The 18,883-nt window shown below is 49.0% G+C and overlaps 6 protein-coding genes across 6 annotated transcripts; 3 read left to right on the top strand and 3 right to left on the bottom strand.

Moving 5' to 3' along the window:
• Positions 1 to 1,429: 1,429 nt before the first annotated feature.
• KVR01_008158 (uncharacterized protein) lies at positions 1,430 to 2,331 on the top strand (the record flags this gene model as incomplete). Its single annotated transcript, XM_044789101.1, has 1 exon — positions 1,430 to 2,331. The coding sequence occupies exon 1, from the start codon at positions 1,576 to 1,578 to the stop codon at positions 2,329 to 2,331; it is 756 nt and encodes a 251-aa protein (XP_044643136.1). The 5' UTR covers positions 1,430 to 1,575.
• Positions 2,332 to 3,142: 811 nt separating this feature from the next.
• KVR01_007892 (uncharacterized protein) lies at positions 3,143 to 4,625 on the top strand (the record flags this gene model as incomplete). The annotated part of the gene is made up of 2 exons (XM_044794264.1): positions 3,143 to 3,283; positions 3,443 to 4,625. The coding sequence occupies 2 exons, from the start codon at positions 3,143 to 3,145 to the stop codon at positions 4,475 to 4,477; spliced, it is 1,176 nt and encodes a 391-aa protein (XP_044642870.1). The 3' UTR covers positions 4,478 to 4,625.
• A 1,169-nt stretch (positions 4,626 to 5,794) lies between these two features.
• Positions 5,795 to 9,506, top strand: KVR01_007692 (uncharacterized protein). Its single transcript, XM_044793819.1, has 2 exons — positions 5,795 to 9,119; positions 9,187 to 9,506. The coding sequence occupies exon 1, from the start codon at positions 5,820 to 5,822 to the stop codon at positions 9,105 to 9,107; it is 3,288 nt and encodes a 1,095-aa protein (XP_044642670.1). The 5' UTR covers positions 5,795 to 5,819; the 3' UTR covers positions 9,108 to 9,119; positions 9,187 to 9,506.
• A 95-nt stretch (positions 9,507 to 9,601) lies between these two features.
• Positions 9,602 to 10,842, bottom strand: KVR01_008048 (uncharacterized protein; the record flags this gene model as incomplete). The annotated part of the gene is made up of 2 exons (XM_044793189.1): positions 10,232 to 10,842; positions 9,602 to 10,154 (listed from the first exon to the last, which is right to left on the bottom strand). The coding sequence occupies exons 1-2, from the start codon at positions 10,738 to 10,740 to the stop codon at positions 9,602 to 9,604; spliced, it is 1,062 nt and encodes a 353-aa protein (XP_044643026.1). The 5' UTR covers positions 10,741 to 10,842.
• Positions 10,843 to 12,915: 2,073 nt separating this feature from the next.
• KVR01_008015 (uncharacterized protein) lies at positions 12,916 to 14,780 on the bottom strand (the record flags this gene model as incomplete). The annotated part of the gene is made up of 5 exons (XM_044781604.1): positions 12,916 to 13,461; positions 13,529 to 13,946; positions 14,055 to 14,398; positions 14,463 to 14,491; positions 14,696 to 14,780. 5 exons carry the CDS (start codon positions 14,778 to 14,780, stop codon positions 12,916 to 12,918), a joined length of 1,422 nt encoding a protein of 473 aa, XP_044642993.1.
• Positions 14,781 to 17,280: 2,500 nt separating this feature from the next.
• KVR01_008118 (uncharacterized protein) lies at positions 17,281 to 18,221 on the bottom strand. The gene has a single exon (XM_044788884.1). It carries the CDS (start codon positions 17,916 to 17,918, stop codon positions 17,493 to 17,495), a length of 426 nt encoding a protein of 141 aa, XP_044643096.1. The 5' UTR covers positions 17,919 to 18,221; the 3' UTR covers positions 17,281 to 17,492.
• Between the last annotated feature and the right edge of the window lie 662 nt (positions 18,222 to 18,883).

The following is an 18,883-nucleotide window of genomic DNA, read 5'->3' as shown; positions in this document are numbered from 1 at the left end:
GGCTATTGGCTAAATGCCTATAGGACTAATTAGTGGGTTTGTATACTTTACTTATTTTATTAGCCCAAGTAGCCTCCATACCTCTCGTGATGTGGGATTGTAGCTTTGCTGCCTTTCCTATACTATTCCTTAGGTAACTCTAGTTTTGAATCAATAATTCTTCGCAGACAATTTGAGCCTTCTTTTGCCATAGGTCGCGAGGACCGTCTCATAAATAAGCTAACTTTTTTCTATTAATATATTTAATAGCTACTTAAATCTACCCTTATTAAATAAATTAAATATATTATAATCTTTATTTTAAATATATAACTAATAGAATAATAATATTATAATAATAAATCTATTTAAAAAAACCTTTTTATATATTTTTTATAAAAAAATTAAAACTTTTTTAAAAAATTAAATAAAATTTATTTATTATATATTAAATAAATATTATATATTAAAAATAAATATTTAAATATTTAAAAATTAAATCTTCCTCTTTTAAATATATTATTTTATTATTAAAAATTTATTTATTTTTATATAATATATAAGAAATATAATTAAAAAGAGAGCCTTATAAAGGAAGTTAATAACTCTATATATAAATAAGTTTAAAAATATATATTAAATAATTATTAACTTTATACTTAAGGTATAAGCTAATAGTTAGTTTAAAAGTTAAAAAGATAATGAACAAATAAACAGTTAAACAAAAAATACAATATAGCCAAAGCCCGCACTAAACAGACCAGACCATAAACTAAAGCAAGGAGAGTGAGAACTCCGCACGTGTAAAGGCCTAGCAACCGAGACCCAGCTGTATAACTTTCTCTACTGCCACCAGGATTTCCAGAACCCAGACAACCTGGATCAAAATAATCTGGTCGTTCATGAAGGATGACCACAAGCTGGTCATGACGCACGTTGACCTCTATCCGCGCAACACCATGGCGGAGTGGGCGGATCCGGAGGACGCTCAACAATAGCCGATGGAGAAGAACACGAGCCCCGGTGGTGATGCAGGGAGTAGAACCAACCACATTAATGCTTGACTGGTAAATGGCTGGCTGGTATCCGGAGTATTGGGCATTTGTAAAGGCTCTCAATTCTACTGACCTCGGCCCACCACTGGCGGCCAGGGACTGGTGCGACTATATTCCCACGGAACCTTAGCTATCGGGCAGTAAGTGGCCCATAGAATATCCTGTAGATGTACTTCTTAGCCGGTTTATGGGGTAATGTGTCACCTTCGACATAAATTCACGAATTTGACCGATTTCTAATTCATGGGTGCGTGTGTGGGACGGGACAATCCTTTGGATCATCTAGGGGTCAACCTCCAGGGCTGTCAGCGGGCCCGTAATTCTATTTTGGTACTACCGCATCCAAGGCAGACCTGCTAATGCATTTAACTTCCACGATTGCCCTTCCAACACCTGGGCACTTCCTTTTCCAGGCATCTGATGCCATAATTACATGCACAAACACACACACCAGCTGTAAATACCGCGTTTCAGGAGGGACTAGATCTAGCAACCAGGTCCCACCATAGCCCAAACAACACGTCACCAACTCTCAGCAGCAATGTCTGATACGCAGCCACCACACGTGGTCGACCCCCTCGACGGCCATCCCCACACCCACTCCATCATATTCCTCCACGGCCGCGACAGCATCAACAACGAGTTCGCCGACGAGCTCTTCGAAAGCGAGGCCTCAGAGCCAGCAGGCCAGCCGCGCACCCTGCGCGACCTGTTCCCCACCATCCGGTGGGTATTTCCAGCCGCACCCACCCTCCACTCTGCGCGCTTCGACACCGACATGTCGCAGTGGTTCGACATCTGGTCCGTCGAGGAGCCCGCTAAGGAGGGCCATATCCAGCACGAGGGTCTGCGCACCAGCGCCGCTGCGGTCCTAGACGTTGTGCGAGGCGAGGAGGCCCGCGTGCAGGGGGGCCGGCAGCGAATCTTTGTGGCTGGGATCAGCCAGGGGTTTGCCACTGTGGTCGCGGCTTCGTTACTTGCTGCCATGGATGGTCAGGAGGGATTTGCAGGACTGGTTGGACTTAGCAGTTGGATGCCTCTCGGCACGAAGGACGAGCTGGTGCGTGTTCTCGCTGGTGATGGAACCGCGGTGTTAGATAGTATGCCAAACACCCCGGTTTTCCTGGGTCATTCCAAGGATGATGAGATTGTACCCGTGCAGAACGGTAGGGCTTTGCGTGATATACTCAATGCACACCAGGAAGTTGAGTGGCACGAGTATGAGGATGGAGGACATTGGGTCAATGAGCCGCAAGGGATAGACGACATTGCTGATTTTCTGAGACGGCATATGTGAATGGCTTTGGAATTTTGCATTGCTTGTAAGTAGATCGGAAAACGGTCTATGACCACGAACATGTTGTCATCTGGCAAACCACGTTTGCTCCAGATGTCCCATTACTGCTGCCAATGCCTGCAGCGCACATAAATATGATCTGCCGGGTTCACAGTTTCGGGGAAGCTTGTTGTTTGTGTGCAGAGTTCAATTTCGTTTACATCGATTTCCAGCTATCATTGCTCCCATTCACCGGGCTTTAGAAAGGACAGAGGGCACGTTCTCAAGAATCAGACGACAATGCCCAAATACAAGTCTGCCATGCTGTTTTCTGTGCTATTTTTGACACCATAGCAGCTGGAGACATGGGCAAAGACACTGCCAATTCCCTTCAAGGCTGCAGAGGTCCTCTCATCTTCGACCGGTCTGCCTCAAGCTGGAAAGTGAGTTAAGGCCAGACCTGAGACACTGAAAGTTCACTGGCCCTGGTCTTGTCAAAGGTGAACAGTGCCATCGAGTAAACATTACCTTGTAGTCTTGTTTAGTGTGCAAGAGCTACCTGCGCTCTGTGATGCCTGTCAGTGATGCCTGTCAGTGACCGGCTGTCACTGCCCACGGTCCTACCTTAGTCCTGTCAACCATTCACCCTGATCAAACAACGTCAAAAGTAAGGTATTATGATTGTCGTGGATGGGCTCCGGTGCAATTTTTAAACCCAACCCATTCGTCTTTTTCCACAGCCAATTTTCCTGTTCCTCCCTACAACCACACCCTTCAGTCGTCTCCTTGCCCAAAGAGTCTGATGGATCCCAACACCAACCCCGATCGCAACATGGGGTCCACTCCTCCTCCACCCATCCTTTGTCCCCTCTGCGGCAGCAGACACCAGGTTGACCAACCCATCGGCGAGCAGAACCTCATGCTCAGCCGATCTGGAGACCTCGAGCGAGGCTACAGGTGCCCAACTCAGGGTGTGCCTGTCACCCACACACACAACACAAACTGCGTGGCCCAGCCGCATCAAGGCACCCAGGCTCAGCAACAATCTGACCACCAAATGCCTGGTACCTTTCCGGCCCACCTCCAATTGCCTCACCATGAGGTGCAGTTGCGCCTGTATCAACCCCATCAGGGTTATCAGGGCAACCAGGCATTTCAGGGTGGAGGGGCTGGCAGTGTCAACAACGACTACGATGCCCACCCCATCCATTCTCCCATTCAACTGAAGAGCAGCCCAGCTCCCAGTGAAGCCAGTACGGTTCGACTGGATGAATTCGTCAATTTTCACAGCACTCGGAAGTACAGCCCAGCCCCCAGCGAAGCCAGTACGGTGCGAATGGACGATTTCATCAATCTTTACAGCCCTCATAAGGATACCCCAACCCTCAGCGAAGCCAGTATGGCACCCATGGATGAATTCAGTACTCTGCCCATCCCTCCGGAGAACAGCCCTGGTCTCACAGAGGCCAGCATGGAGCACCTCAATCACTTCGTCACCAACCCCATCCCACAGGAGGACCCAAACCAAGTTCAGGCCGTCGAGCAGAACGCCTACCCCTCCGATATGCGGCACACCTTCAACCTAAGCACTAACGAAGCCGGCCTGCAACTCCTTGCCGAGTTCAATATCCTACCGCGCCCCAACCAAGGCCGCAGTGCTTCGATGCCAGCTGAAGGCAACATCCGCCACTACCAGCATCTTGTGCACGGCACTGAGCTGCCCCCGATGCCACACCGTCCCGAGTCGCTTCCCGGCAGCCGCAGCGACTGGAATGCCCACCAGCTCTGGGAGGAGTTCCCTCCGCCCCCCAGCGGCAGACGCGGCAACACGGTTGAGGACTGCACCATGATCAATGACGACGATGATGACGATAACTACAGCAGGACCATCACGATGTCCATGATCACCAAACCTGAGGACGACGCTTCTGTGATGCTCAGCGTCCAAGACACTGTTCTTCCCAGTGTGGAGGAGGATTATGTGATGCCTAACGTGGAGGACACTATGCTGCCGAGCATTGAGGACGATTATTGGATGACTGTTATGGAGGACGATGTTCCGCCCGGCATGGAGGACAATGATGTAAATAATATGGGTGACGTCCTTCTGCCCAGCGTGGAGGATGATGACGCCACCTCTGGCAGCGATACTTGGGGCCAGTTCTAGTCGGATGATCTGGATGTCTACCACTCAGAAGGTAGCTGAGAGTGATGAAGATCCGTTGTAATGGGGGCTGGAGTGGGGCTACGGATCAAGACTCAGTCATGCCATGAATCCGAGCGGGAGATGGCTTCTGGACTTCCAATGTAGGGGCCAGGAAGGATGAGGAATACAAAGGTGTCTGGACCAGTGGGGTGGTAGTGGCCACTGTTTTTACCTTTTTGGGCGGCAGACAAAGACTTTCACTGTGTAGACATGCACGGGAGGCCTCAATACCGACCTTGGGTTTTAGTGTACCTACCTAGGTAGATAACCATCTCACATGTCAATGCACCTTGCTGTTTTTTTATCATGAAGGCTGCCTAGAGCCAAGAGAGTTGAACACAGCCTAACAAGACCGTGATCACGCTTACTGATCAATGACAGGTCTGCCTAAAATGAAGAGAACGGATATTTGCAGGGCAAAAAACGGATAGTTCAGGGCCAAATTCGGCTGGTACACGGCAACTTTATTATTACTTTTTATTTTATCTTATAACTTTAAAAGGGATTTTTCTCTAAGTTAATAAAAATACCCTATAATATAGTAGAAAAAATAGCTTATTTAAAGATATTATTTTTAAAATTTTAGCTCCTATAGTTAAATAATTAAATAATATTATAAAACTAAATATTATTTTATTAAACTAAAATAAAAAAATATAATAATAATTTCTAATAACCCTATCCCTAATATAGAATATTTTTTAAATAGTAATAACTAGTAGAAGAATTTAAAAAAATAATATTTATAGATATTACTTAAAAAAATTAAAAAATTAAAAAGTTACCCTATACCATCCGTTTTTTACCCTGCAAATATCCGTTCTCAAAATGAAAGTACGGAGTACCTAGCAATGGCTTTCCAGTGTCTTAATTGGGGAAACATTGGGAACCCCCCTTGTAAGCAATCGAGTACACACGGATTCCGATATGAATTGAGATGAAATGCTTGCTTAGACAGTTCAGTATTGGATGACTGATGATGATCAGGCTTTCAGGACAGACGGTACAAAGGGGCTTTGGCTTTTTACCAGCTTGTCGAACCAAGTATGATGTGAGACACGACAATTACGTTTACACGGCCCAGCGACCGTATCACCCGGCGAGGACCGGTTGCACGGCGTGAGTGGCTTCCTGCTGACTGTGCTCGCCATCCAGTGACGTGGCTTTCTTGGTACAACTATAAAGGTCAGCCGATTGGAAGAGCCAGAGCTCGCGCTCTTAAATGGCGTGAGCATGCGGGGGTCGAGACTCAACGTAAAACCTTTGCCTGTTATCAGACTCACTTTGATGCTTAGCGGCCATCATGGCTTCGTTTGGCACGATTCCGAACCGGCTGGTTCAGGGGACGAACGAGAACACATTTGCCCTGGCCAGTGTCAACTTTGATTTTTCCCTCGTATCTCTTGCGGCCCCTACTGAATTTACCGGCGTCGGGAGCTGCCTGAATCACAGTCATCGCGAGAACGCGGAGCATGGCGCCCTTCACCGTACAGCCCGCAAGCTGGGTGCATTGTTCGAGGGCGTCGTCCCACCGGCGCCCCGACTCATATCGGCCTACGGGAAGCGAGCGAGCGAAATTATGAGGATTCCTGAGCTCAACCCTACCGGAGAGGCTGAAAAGCACGGCCCGTTCGCGGCTTTCGTCGGGGCTGACGCGGCGTCTATCTGGGCGGCTGCCACATCGGGGGCCCCTTCAATAGCCGTCCATCTGCTTGGGTGCCTGCTTGCTCGGGCTTTCAGCGACCCCGCGAAGTCCACATCCGCCCTGGCCGAGCTGGTCCACGAGAGACAGAGGGAGATCAAACGTGAGGCGAATGCCTCCTCCTCGACGGCCTCGCACGTGGATGCTCTGATGGCTACTGAGCAGCCCATCCAGCGTGAGGAGCTGCAGCAGTGGGACACCAGCGCGAGGGCGTGGCTACAGACGGCCGACTCGGCGATGCAGAAGGAGTGCGTTCAGCTCAAGTTGATACTGCAGAACATCAGCCTGCCTGTTTCTTCGGGGACCTCACTATACGACGGGGTCGTTCGAGCGTGGTGCCAGGCCATGGACGGCCTCGAACGCCTCTTGAATGGTGAGCCACAAAATGTGACTGATGGGGCAATTCTATTGGCAGTCTCCGCCTGGCATATTTATCCAAATCTCCTGGTGTTAAGCTCTGAATCCGTCGAAGTCGACTTTGACGACCGACTTCTGCAGTCGTCCGGCCTTTTGACCGTTGCTATCAACACTGTGGAAGACTCCCCGGATGGAAAGGATGGCCTCCACTGGTCTATGGCCCTCTCCCGCTACAAATACTATGGTAGAGCACTGAAGGCGGTGGGCGAGATCGACCATAGGCTGACTGTTGAGCAACTGCATCTCGTGGCGTTTGGTAGTCTCATGCAGGGGTGGAATGTGCCCCGAAACAGCATGGAATCAATGGCGAAGTGGATGATGGCCTTGAAAGACTGCCTCGGTCGTACAAAACCGTCTTTGGGTTGTCCATCATGGCTATCTAGCCTGGCCGAGGCGGCAAGAGTCATTCTAGATCTCGATCGTGCAGGAAACGACGAAGCCTTGGCACTAATCGACTTTGGCCAACGAAGGGGGTCCAACTTTCTTCATCCCCGGGATCAGCCGTGCTTGCCTTGGTTTGGTCTACGGTTCCGCCATATTGTTGGGGCCCTGTCTGCTCAGACACCAACAGAGAGTGCCGTTGAATACCTTCGCAGTGTCGCAAGGGCAGGCCATCTAAGTTTCGACGAGGCCCTCATCACTTACATTGCCGGCATTGCAACTCCTACAGGCAATAAGCTTAGTATGCATGAGTATTACACCGCAATCACCCCAGAAAACGACCTCGGAGACAACAATCTGCAAAAGTCGATTCAAGTCGACAATGTGAACGACGTGCCTCAACTTGAAGACGATTACCCTGCAACTGGCCCTATTACCCAAAGCACATCGAAGATGCCCGAAGCAGGTGGAAACGACGGAGACCAGCTACCTTTGTATGCTGCCGTCGAAGGTCACCAGACTTGGAAGGGATGTTTCTCTGATGAAGATTACAATGACATCTATGTTGGGCGCCTCAGGACCCGAACCTTCACCCCAGTCCGTATACACGACGGGTCAGTGTATGAATATGAACCGGGCCTGGGAAGCTCCGGACACAATCTAGCCTCACTGAACCCTTCCTTACCTGCACCACTGTTGTGCGACGAGTATTCTTCCCCCAATATCGGAGAGCTATTCATCAATAGCAGTGCGATCTTGCCTGACAACCTGGGATGGTTTTCCTCCAACCTCGTGAGGTTCAAAAAGTACATGGGTGACCCAAATGGTACTATGCGTCTCTGGTTGAGGGATGGAAGAGCTGTTGATGATTGTGACAAGATCACGAACCAGATCGAGTCCTTGCAGTCTGGTGCGAGTGCTGAACTGCTGGACATTGAAACAGCAACCACGATGTTGGAAGAAGGGGGTGATCTAGATCCCCTGCTTGTCTGGCAGTACCTGGAGGGCGCAGACCCTTACGCGCCGGATAGAGCGTTCAAAGAGGTTCTGTGGCTGATGCGAAAAGAGCGCGGGCAATTCGAGACGACTCTGAAGAGTTTGAGGAGTCTAGATTGGGCCAACAAAGTATACGACAGTCTTGACGGAGCGAAAGTGTCTAGCTGTGTTGTCGAGAGAGGGCTGTATGATGTGAAGTGGGCCTCGTCGAGTTGGCACACACCTGCGACACTTGCCATGGCTTTCAGCTGTATCGCGTTCATGGACACCGGAAAAGTCAGCTTGGACCCGGAAAGCCTAGAGCAAGTCATTGCCCTATCCAGCGGCAACTCTCTATTCGTGTCCACCCGCTTACTCACGGACCCGTTTGACGAGTTGGATGAGACTGCCGTCACAAGGATCGTCGGCAATGTTGGTGCCCCAGGGGTGAGCCTACTGATTCCGCCCGCCGCCTCCCCGTTGACTTCATCGCTTAGCCCGGAGCGAGGGGCCGTGACCTACGCATCCTTTAACGGCCGTCGCGAGGACAATTTCAAAGGAACCACACTCCAGTTATCGCTCACATCTCAAAGGTTGCCACTGGCGTATGGGGTTAGCGGCATCATAGACCATCAGGTGTTCTTCGTGGAATCTGTTATCATGGTCCACGACAGCGGGCAGTGGGTCGCAGACTTGGATATCCTTGAAGCGTTCAATATCACCGAAGCGAACCGAGTGCGCATACCCAGACGACGATTGCAAAAGACGTGTACGCATCCTGAAGGGATGCTTGACTCTGTTCTTGATGCGATCACCTCTGTTGACACATGGGAGGACGTCCTCGACACTTGCCCCGGTGTCAATATCATTCGTGCCCACCACAACTGGATGGCTCGGCTGGCGATGTCAGTCATGCTGTCTAAAACCCGGGACAGGCATGCAGGTAATGATGAGGACAGTGATAGCCAAGATCTGATGGTGGCACGTATGAGTCAGAAATGGGGACGATTTGCCATCCTGGAGAACGGGGACGATGTCTGTTGGGTCTGCTTGCACCGTCGATTGGCTAAAGTGGCCAAAATCGATGCTTCGGATCCTTTTTATATCATTGCTTAGGGCCCATGACTGGTATGTATTGATTCTACCGTGATCTCATCGTTCGGAACCCATTTAACACCGCACGAAAATATCCAAGTGAGACCTAAAAGCAAGAAGAGAAAAGAAAAGAAAGCGGAACAGGAAGAGAACCGGGTGCCTCTCAAGCTGCGCACCTAGGTAGGTCATATTACGCCTACTACTTATATCGAGCTACGCCCGCACTGTAGCCATTGAATTAACTGCGTAGGTAACCGAGTGGAGTCCTGTGGGTTTCTTAACTTTATTGTGTCAATGTCCGGACGAGTGTTTGCATGCCCCGAAGACCGTAACTACTTCCTACACGGAATTCAGTGGAGAAGTATGGTTCAATTGGTACCATCCAAATTGTATGTTCTGCGCAGTAACAAGGTAGACCACTTCATGCAGTATAAATATAGACATTGTAAAACGCCGGCCTTTAACTATGTACCTAAAGCTTCCAAACCCAGCCATCTTATATCAAAGACCAAGCTTTAGATGTTCGCAAGCCAACCCAGCAACTCGCGATGAAATTCCGCCGGCTCCTCGATCTGCGGCGCATGCCCCAAATCAGGGAACTGAATCAACGTGCTGTTCGGAATCATCGCCGCCGCCGCCGGGCCCAGCACGCTGTAATTCCCAATCACGGCCTGCACCGCCGGAGGCGACCAAGCCTTCCCAATGGCCGTGTTATCCTTGTCCCCAATCACCAGAAGCGTGCGCACCTGCTGCCCCAGCAGGCCGAACTCGTAGATGACGGGCTGCGTGTAGATCATGTCCGTGGTCTGCGCCATGTTGTAGGTGAACTCGGCGCGGCGCGAGCCCGTGTAGACGTTGTAGAGCATGCCAACCCATACGTCGTACTGGGGCTGCCACCGGCCGACGTAGTACGTTGTGTTTTCGTAGGTCTTGATCGAGGCGTACGTGGTTGCGTTCTCGGTGGCCCAGCTGCGGTCGATGCTCTGATATGGCACGCCTTTCGTCTTCCAGTCCTCGAGGCCGAGGGGGTTCACCATGACCACGGCCGTTGTGTTGCTCGGATACGTGCTGGAGGACGTGGTCAGCGTACTTGGCTATGACGGTTCATCTCGACTCCACCGGGGTTCCAGGCCTGAGTGACTCACAGTGCATATCGAGCTGCCAGCATCCCACCCGTGCTGTGCCCGATGACAGTGGCACTGTAGATCCCCAACTGCTTGAGCAGGCTATTCGTGTTCAGCGCCAACTGCTGGAACGTGAACTGATATCCCACGGGCTTGGTGGACTTGCACCACCCCACTTGATCGGGCGCGATCACACGGTACCCAGCACCCGTCAGCTGGATGATGGTCTCGTTCCAAGTCGCACCGCAAAAGTTCTTGCCGTGCAGCAAGACGGCCACGGGCGGGTTTGTCGATGTGGTTGCGTTGCTTGTGGGGGCCACATCCATAAATGCCATCTGCATGTTTAGGCGCTGGGAAGGAAAATTGTAAACCTTGACCGGATAGGGATAAGTAAAGTTGGAGCCGTTGAGGTCATCCGGCTGTGGGCCATCATCGATGTAGCCATCCCCCCCTCCAAGCGACCCTTGCGCAGTGACTGCTGAAGTCGCGGCGAGGAAAGGGAGCAGCAACGTGCGGAGTACGCTTTTCATCGTCTAGCCCTCTGTTGCCGTTCTCAGAAGCTTCCAAAGCACCGTAGAGTATAAGCACAGATGAAATACAGGTATTCATATGATGGAATCTAAACTTTGACAGCTTGTAAGGGCTTCATATGGCGTTTGTTTGGAAAGTAGGTTTTCGACGAAGGTATGAGGAAGCTATAGATATAGTAGTAATTGACTTGGTAGGATTCCCTACCTAGATGACTTTATCGATTATGGCGTTACATCGCAGGGCTTTGGGACCGTTCGGTTCGACGGATTTTATTCTCTAATGCAACTAGCTACTAGTGGTGTAGCGAGATGGGCCTGGTTTTCCTTTGCCCCTTGGAAAATCGAATCAACGATGGGGCTGATCCCTGTTCTCGTTGGCGTAGTCGGTGTAGAAGGTCGCGATCTAGCCCGGATATGCGGACATGGTCTTACACTACCCCGATCTTTTTGCTTCTACAAGGAACAAAGTCTCACTGTGTCAGTGTCAGCCCGTTCATTATGGGAGGTCCCTTCGCCTCTGGTATATCAGTTGACGCCTGGGCTTATAAACCTCGGGCACTGACTCCGTCGCTCGTCACGAGAAGGCGGCCGCTCTGCCGACCACCGCACTCTGCTCCCATCGCCCTCCGCCCACCAGCCCCGGCCTCCCCTGGCATATAGATACCTGCGAATCCGATATGAGACCTTCCTCTCCTGCATTGGTTTGGTTTAAGGTTCCGGCTCGGGAGTGGCGGCTGGTTCCCGCGGCGGCAAGGGGATGATGCCAATTTTGATATCAAAAAAGTAGCCCGGCTTGGCCCCAGGCGATATTGTGCCGTGCGACATCAATGAATACTGAATGGTGCTCTTGTTATCCTTGGACTCTCGAGACAGGTGGATGTCGGGAGCATCCACCGGTGTACACCAGCAGGGGTGTGAACTTGCAGCTTCATGGAAATGGGAAAGAGGGCTGACCTGTCGCGACTGACGACCGAGCAAATTGTTTTTCTTCAGTCAAACAACATGCTCCTTGCCAGGTACCTAGGCAAGGATTAAAATGACCTTGAATAAAACACGAGGGCTCATCGGTATCTCAGGCATCGGCAGATGTCGTGGGGAACATGATATCCAATAGCACGTATCGAGACATTTGCAAGAACTAGAATGAATATAAACAATACAAGTAAGCTACAACCTTACCAAGCGTAGGAAATTACTTAAGGTGGTCACCGCTGCGAGACAGTGAGACGAAATGGTAATACTACCCGGGGCAGCCACCATTTGGTATGTGTAGGGGGCTGGACATAATAGATGTTAAAGTGGAAAAAGATTAATTATAGCATGTATGAGTAGATAAATAAAAGTGGTGGCGTCACTTGTAAAGTTAATCACCATCCCACGTTTGTCATCGAGTCCTCTATCGAAACACACTTAGTACCGCCAGTCACACGTAGGCGCAAATGAGACCGAAAAGGTAAGTGAGAGCTATAGAACCGGGTATTGAGATGTATCAGCAAAGCATATAAAGCAAATCTCTTCTTCCAACAAGTTCAGGAATGTGTTCACTCCGTAGTCAACAGGCCCTAAAGTTCTTGCACTAGATTCTTACTTCGCAAACCACGCCTCGAAAAAGATTGTCAAATCTGGCCAGACACCATGACCCAAGCACGGGAAACCACGGGAAAATCCGGCTACACTTGTGACAAGTGTGGGTATGATCGGAGGAATTGCTGTTGTTAATAGGTACTAGTTGGCTGTTGCATTTACGCGTAACATCTGCGCTGTGGGCACGGCCGGGCATTGCATAGGCATTTATATGTAAATAAAAGTCTATCCACAGGACACTGAAAATTATCTTTCGAGGGTTGATGTGACTCTAAATACTGTTGTGGGACTCAGAAGACTGGGTCCCCGACGGTCTGCCTCCATAGATACCCACGTGGTTACTCGTCCACACTAATGCTGACAGAGAACCCTGCGCAGGTCTGTTGTAAGTGCACCTCACGCGTGCTCCACTGGAATAGGGCTAGGACGGGAGTAGCTACAAATTATTTATTTCCTATTGATACTAGTATAAATTTCAGAACGACCGCAATTTTCAGTATTACCCAGATTCCATTAAGTAGATTAAGCGATTAGTAACGTCCATTCCGTAACTGCAGCATCAGCCCCCTCAAACCGAAACACCAACTGCCCTTAAGCAGCCCTCTTAGACCTCTTCTCGGAATGCCAGTCCTCGATAGCATCCCAGTGATGCGACCGCTTGCCAATAGGCTTGTTCTTCTCTACGAGTATCTCCGCCTCAGCATCGAAGCAGTCGTGCGAGACCCCAGCGGCGCGGTCGCAGAAGGGCCACAGCGTCTTGTCGGTCATGCGGCAGAAGAAGCGCTCGTGGTGGTTTGCGTAGCTGGGCCCGACGGAGTGGGGGCTCTCGCAGAGTTCCTTGGTGCTGGTGGCCAGGCCTCGCCGGTTCTTGTCGTTGACAAGAGTGCGTGCGTGCCGTTCGTGCAACCGAGGTGGAGGCTGATCAGCTGTGGACCCGCCTTCGACCGCTCGGCGTTTTTCTTCGCGGCAGTACTGGCCCGGGACCATCGCGCATCGACGGTCGCTTCCCGGCTCTTTGAGAACATCGTTCTCATCGTAGTACCAGTCGGTCATACAGTCAACCGGAATATTTTGTTTCGACGTGTCCTCCCAGATTAGTTCCGGATCCTTTTCCCACTCGTTGGAACGTCCCGGATGCTTATTATGAGAAAGAGGAAATGGTTAGTCAGTTTGCATTTTGTGGGGCTAATCGCAGTTTTCTCACCATGATGGGAAGAACCTCGTTCCCGCCTCGCACCTTCTTCCGCGTGGGCCTCGTTATCCAACGAATCTTTGCTGGGTTGGTGACGAAGTCGTCGACGGTCATGTTATCGAGTTCGTCTCCATAGCTACCACGAAAGAACGAAGGGGCCTTAAATTTTACCCCCAACGGAACCTTGTACTCATGCACCCCATTCTCACGCATCCCTCCGTTGAGATCTTCACCTTCAGGTAGGCCAGTCTCGGGCTTTACGTTGGAGGCCCACAAGTAGCTGGGGTACTCCTTCTTCGGCTTCCTTCCGAGCTGGTCAAGATTTGCGCCAATATATTCCTCCTCGAGATCTTTCGTGTGTTTCAGGTCCCCGCGATGATCCAGCCAGAAGCATGCCCCATCGCTCTTTTTATCAGATGTATAAGCATAGCTGTAATACCATGACATGTTGGATGCTCGGCCCCAGCTACCGTCACTGCCCAGCAAGTGTTAGATCATCCAAAGAAAAGAGATCGTATTGGGATCGGGAGTGACATACAATACCCAATTTCGGCCGTCAGGCCATACAAGGATTACAGATGCAACGCAAATAGCATCAAAGTGCCGCTTGATCATGGTCACGTATACCGCCTGTTGCTTTCCCATGTCTTCGTTGTCTGGCATTGGCCAAATCCCCACCGAGTTCAATCCCCCGTTCAGGATCGTAGGCATGTCCTCTCGATAAATCTCGTCGTTGTACTTTTGTGAAAATTTTGGGTCCGGGGGTTTGGGGAATGGGAAATCAAAGTGAGGATCAGCTATTCGGATGGTTTGGTCGTTGTACCCTATAATTTGGCCATGGATGTTCCACAAGCAGATTTGAGGGAATTCGCCTGAGGATCCCTAGTGGAAGAAGCAGAATCAGTCAATTAATTTCAGATGCGAACGGAAATAGTGATTGTTTTACCTGCAGGCCTGTGCCGTCCACGCCGACCTCTTGGCATTTTGAGTTAGCTATTCAAGGGCCCAGTGATAAATTTGGAGCTGCAAGAAGCTCAATCAAGTTACAAGTACAACGTAGTCATAGACTCTCTGAACCCAGTAGCATGATATGTGGTTTTCAGAATTGGCCACAACTTGCACATTAAAATCGACAAAGCTGTTCTACATGGAGTGCAATTAGGGTTGGATGTTGCTTACGGATAGCCATCTTCCAAGACGGGTCGCCATTCTTTTTATTAGGGAATTTCTTCCCAAAAAACAAGCGCTCCTCAGCCTTGTTCATATAATCTCCAAATTCTTCCTCCGTCGTGTCCTCCGGAACCCTCGGGGGGTCCAAGTTGGTGAGAGATTTGGTCAGTCGGGTAATAAAAGTCTCTGTGAACGAGATGACGCCCAAAAACCCACCGATAGCACCTATCCACTGCATGAGTAAAGGAACCTCCCAGAGACCAACTTGCCTGGGTGCAATTTGACTCAAATCATCAGCTTGTGTGAGATTGGGCTGAGGATCAGGCGACAGTTCTGGGGAGGGTACAAGTTCAGAGTTCGAGGCTGCATGTGCCACAGCGAGGATAGTCAAACAGATTGAAGCCCTGTAAAGGGCCCCATATTTGGTACAACGCATTGAGATTTTATCAAACTGGCCGCAAGTGAAGATACGATGAAGTTTGGGGTGAGTGTGAGAGAACGAAAGGGAGTGGGACGAATTGTATGGCTTCGAGGGCACATGAGCCCCTTTTCATTGTAACTTACCTAGGCAGACTCATGCGCACATACCTTGACTTTCTTTTGGGGAGTTCAGCTAAGGCGCAAAAGGCTTACCAACGCCTGTAGCGCTTGATCGAGAGACTAGGCTACAAGCTTCATTGGTCTTGTTCGAGACGGAGGGCCTAAAGTCGACTAGACCGCACCCGGGCTCAATTGCGGTTCCAACAATGCAGCGTTTGGTGAAGATCACCGTCGTATCATCGGCTGTATTTACTCACATAAACCTCTACAGGTCGCGGCTGAGCGCAATAGCCCTAAAAGAGGATCGACATAAAGTCGCGTCGCGCGCCTGTGCGATGGGGCGGTTGTAGGAGCGGGGTCTGCACCCATGTGGATACATTACTTCCATAGCTTTAGTAGTACCTAGTTATGTATCAGTTTGCTTATGACGAATAGTTGCACTTTAAGATATTATGTGATCAAAACTTCAACCTCCGTCCACTGTCATTTCGTAATAGAGTGTTGAAATAACGGTATTGCCACTAAATGGAGCTATGGTTATCAGTCCACTATGAATGGCTGCGATGCCTGCTTCACAAAGGGGTTTCAATTCCAGCGCCTGGCAGCGCGTAAACCCTCCAGGTCAGTCCATCACGGCATCTTGGCCGTCCTGCTTATATTACCACCGGTAACAACTGAGTGAAATATGGGCATCACCGAAATAGTTCTGTCAGCGATCAGTACTATGGACACAGCAATACAACAACCATTCGTTTATAAAAAAAAAGACAAGGTATGAGCTTGTCAGTTCACCGTCCATTGAATTGATTGCTCGGATGAACGTCTGGCGACGCAATTGGAGAATTAGGTCGCCACCGGTCTGTGGCGTTTACCTCTGTACCCTAGGATGGAGGGAACACATACGTTTTGATATATCCATACACATAAGAGACTAAACCATCCACTAGGTCGCCACCAACCAAATAGCCAACACAAGGTTCGACGTTGTTGCGGGGTTAATTGAAGCTAGAAACGTGCTAGCTCCAGACGGATAGAAAGACAACATACGCTTAGGGACCCGGGGATTTGCCAGACATTGATCGTGACCTCTCTGAGTAGGTGTGAGATCCACTGCCTTATCAGCGGATGCAGGTGAAATCGTGTGGTGGTTGAGCACGGCCTAGCTTTCTGGTCGGCAACATTCACATGTTAAGTTACATGCGACACTGCACCTACCGTCATTTCATGGGCTTCGGCAACGGCTGCCTAGGGGGTCTAATCAAAGCCCTAGAATTAACGGTTCCTCGAGAGATAACAGTTTCTCCTCTGAATTCTGGCTTGCCCTCTGGCTGTAATGAAGTTCAGGAAGGAGGAGGAAAGAAGGGAAGAGACACTATAGGATCTTTAAGTCCTTACCTATGAAGGAGAGGAAGAGGTGGGGAATCACGAAGTGTATCGAGAGAGAGCACCTATCGTATTATAACCATCGTTATCGGCATCGTATTCTTTCCAAGCGCTGGGTCTTGAGTGCTTACCACCGCATGAAGGCGCCATGTATGTCCTCAGACGTATACAGAATAGAAGCGAAACCACATATCGAGAGAGGACCTTAGAATTAGCCTTTTTCTAGTACCAAGGTTATCTTCATATAAAAAGGACTGCCTAAAGCTATTAGGGACCTCTTCAGCTACCTAATTCACAGCTAGGAAGAACTCTTTGTTAAAGGAGGGACTGTCATGAAAAATGTAACCGTTAAATCTGCCCAATATCTGTTGCTGATACCTTTAGGTTCCCGGTACGGCATGAACCTTGGAAGGCGCTATGCATGCCTTCCCAGGGTTCGGACGTATGCAGAATAGGAGCAAAACCAGGCAATTACTTGACAGTTACTTACCCATTTATTGCGTGGTAGGCGCTTGAGTGAATCTTTTACATTGAGACATTCACTGCGCGAGGACTCTGATTGATATTTTGGTGACAGCGGGACACATTGGGCCAGGCTGCTGCGAATGGGGCAGTCTGGTGTCGCGAGGCCACTGGATAGAGTCAACGTAGGCGATGACCTTGCGCACGAACGCTTGAGAAGCATTTTCAACATAGCTTTTTATGTGAGCCAACAGGGCCTGATGTGCCGAACATACCAATCCCGAATGGTGGTGAGAAGTAGGAAAGAGACGTGGTTTGAACAATGGTCAACTGGTTCTTCCCTGTTTTACGGGACATCGGAGAGCCTCTTTAGTATTTACAATGAAATGCATGCCATTTACCAAACACGAAGCGACAGCGTTCAAGCCAGATCGATCCACATGTTGAAATTATCGCCTGTCTTCTTGACAACGACGGTATCCTTGCCGCCGGCTGGGGGTAGGACCTTCTCGGCGAGGGTCACGCCGCCGTAGGAGATGCGGAACCTCAGATTGCCACCGTTGGCCGGGCCGGAGGTCGACAAGGTGAACTGGTAGTTGCCGTTGTTGAGGTTCTTGGCCTCATACTGGGCGCTCAAGCCGCCGCCGGTGTAGGTGGTCTCGGGCCACGACACCGTCTGGTCGATCGGGTTCATGCCCTGTCTCCGGGAAAGGTCATCGCGGGCAGCAACGCTGAGTTCGGAGTTGTCTCCGCGGACGGCCACTGATGTGGCTTGGTCTGCTGGGGCGGCGGCTGGGAGCGCGGCAGCGAGGAAGGAGAAGAGAGTGGCGATGGTGATGAAACGCATGTTGGGCTGTTCGTGTTGTTTGCTTGATAAACACAGGTTCAAGTGGGGGGAAGGTGGAAAGAGACTGGATGTAATCGCCCCTAGAAGAGGATATTGAGTGAGTAAGCTAGGGGAGGTGAATATGGTAGGCCTGGTGATGGAGCTGTTTGTAAATCGATGTTGACGATCCTCTTCACATTCGGTCACGCGATGGTCAAGACTAAAACCCAGGATTGTTCCTGAAAAGGGATAGGATCTTCCATATTACTTCGTGCCGTTCCTTGCATACAGACCGATTGAGTTCGGAATAACGTCTGACTCGTCTGTTTGTGTGTTTTCCCGGGGTGTCGTCTTCGGACATATGTCTGTCAACGGTATCTGGCCCAATGCTATTTATAGATACACTATGGCATAAACCAAACACCTAGCCCTTATCTCAAATATTTAGATACCCCTTTCCAAAAGTTTTTTCAGTATAGCTTTCCCTACCTATTTAGTATAACTAAAGCTACTACAGTTAAAATACTAATAAATTTTAGGGAAACCTTTAAGGAACCTTTAAAGGAAATATATTAACTAAAAAGTCTACTTATTAAAAACCTATACTAAACTTGTAAAAGGTTATTTAAAATTAAAACACTAAAAATCTAAAATAAAGAGATAAATTTATATAATATTCTAAAATACCCTCTTTAAATACTCCTTAATTTTAATACCTTTTTAATTAATAATTTATATAAAAATAATATATTAAAAAAAAGAATTAATAAAAACTTTTTTTTAAAGTTTTTTTATTTTTATAGCCTTTTATTTAATAAAATCTAATATATTTAATTAATAAATTAAATAAAAAGATAGAAGTTACTCCTTTAATTATCTATATTACCTTATTTAAATTCCTTTAAAAATAAAATATAACTTAAAGTAAAATAATTAATATTAATATTATAAGTTTAGAAAAATACTTACTTAAAAAAAAGAGTTAT

This window comes from Diaporthe batatas (genome assembly GCF_019321695.1).
Source record: "Diaporthe batatas strain CRI 302-4 chromosome Unknown Contig00009, whole genome shotgun sequence".
In the NCBI taxonomy this organism is placed as follows: Eukaryota; Fungi; Ascomycota; class Sordariomycetes; order Diaporthales; family Diaporthaceae; genus Diaporthe; species Diaporthe batatas.
Note: the sequence above shows the minus strand (reverse complement) of the source record. Positions and strands in the feature narration are given on the sequence as shown.

Bases quoted from the DNA above. Each gene is read 5' to 3' on its own strand.
- KVR01_007692 (XM_044793819.1), top strand. From the start codon at position 5,820: ATGGCTTCGTTTGGCACGATTCCGAACCGGCTGGTTCAGGGGACGAAC.
- KVR01_008118 (XM_044788884.1), bottom strand. From the start codon at position 17,918: ATGCGTTTCATCACCATCGCCACTCTCTTCTCCTTCCTCGCTGCCGCG.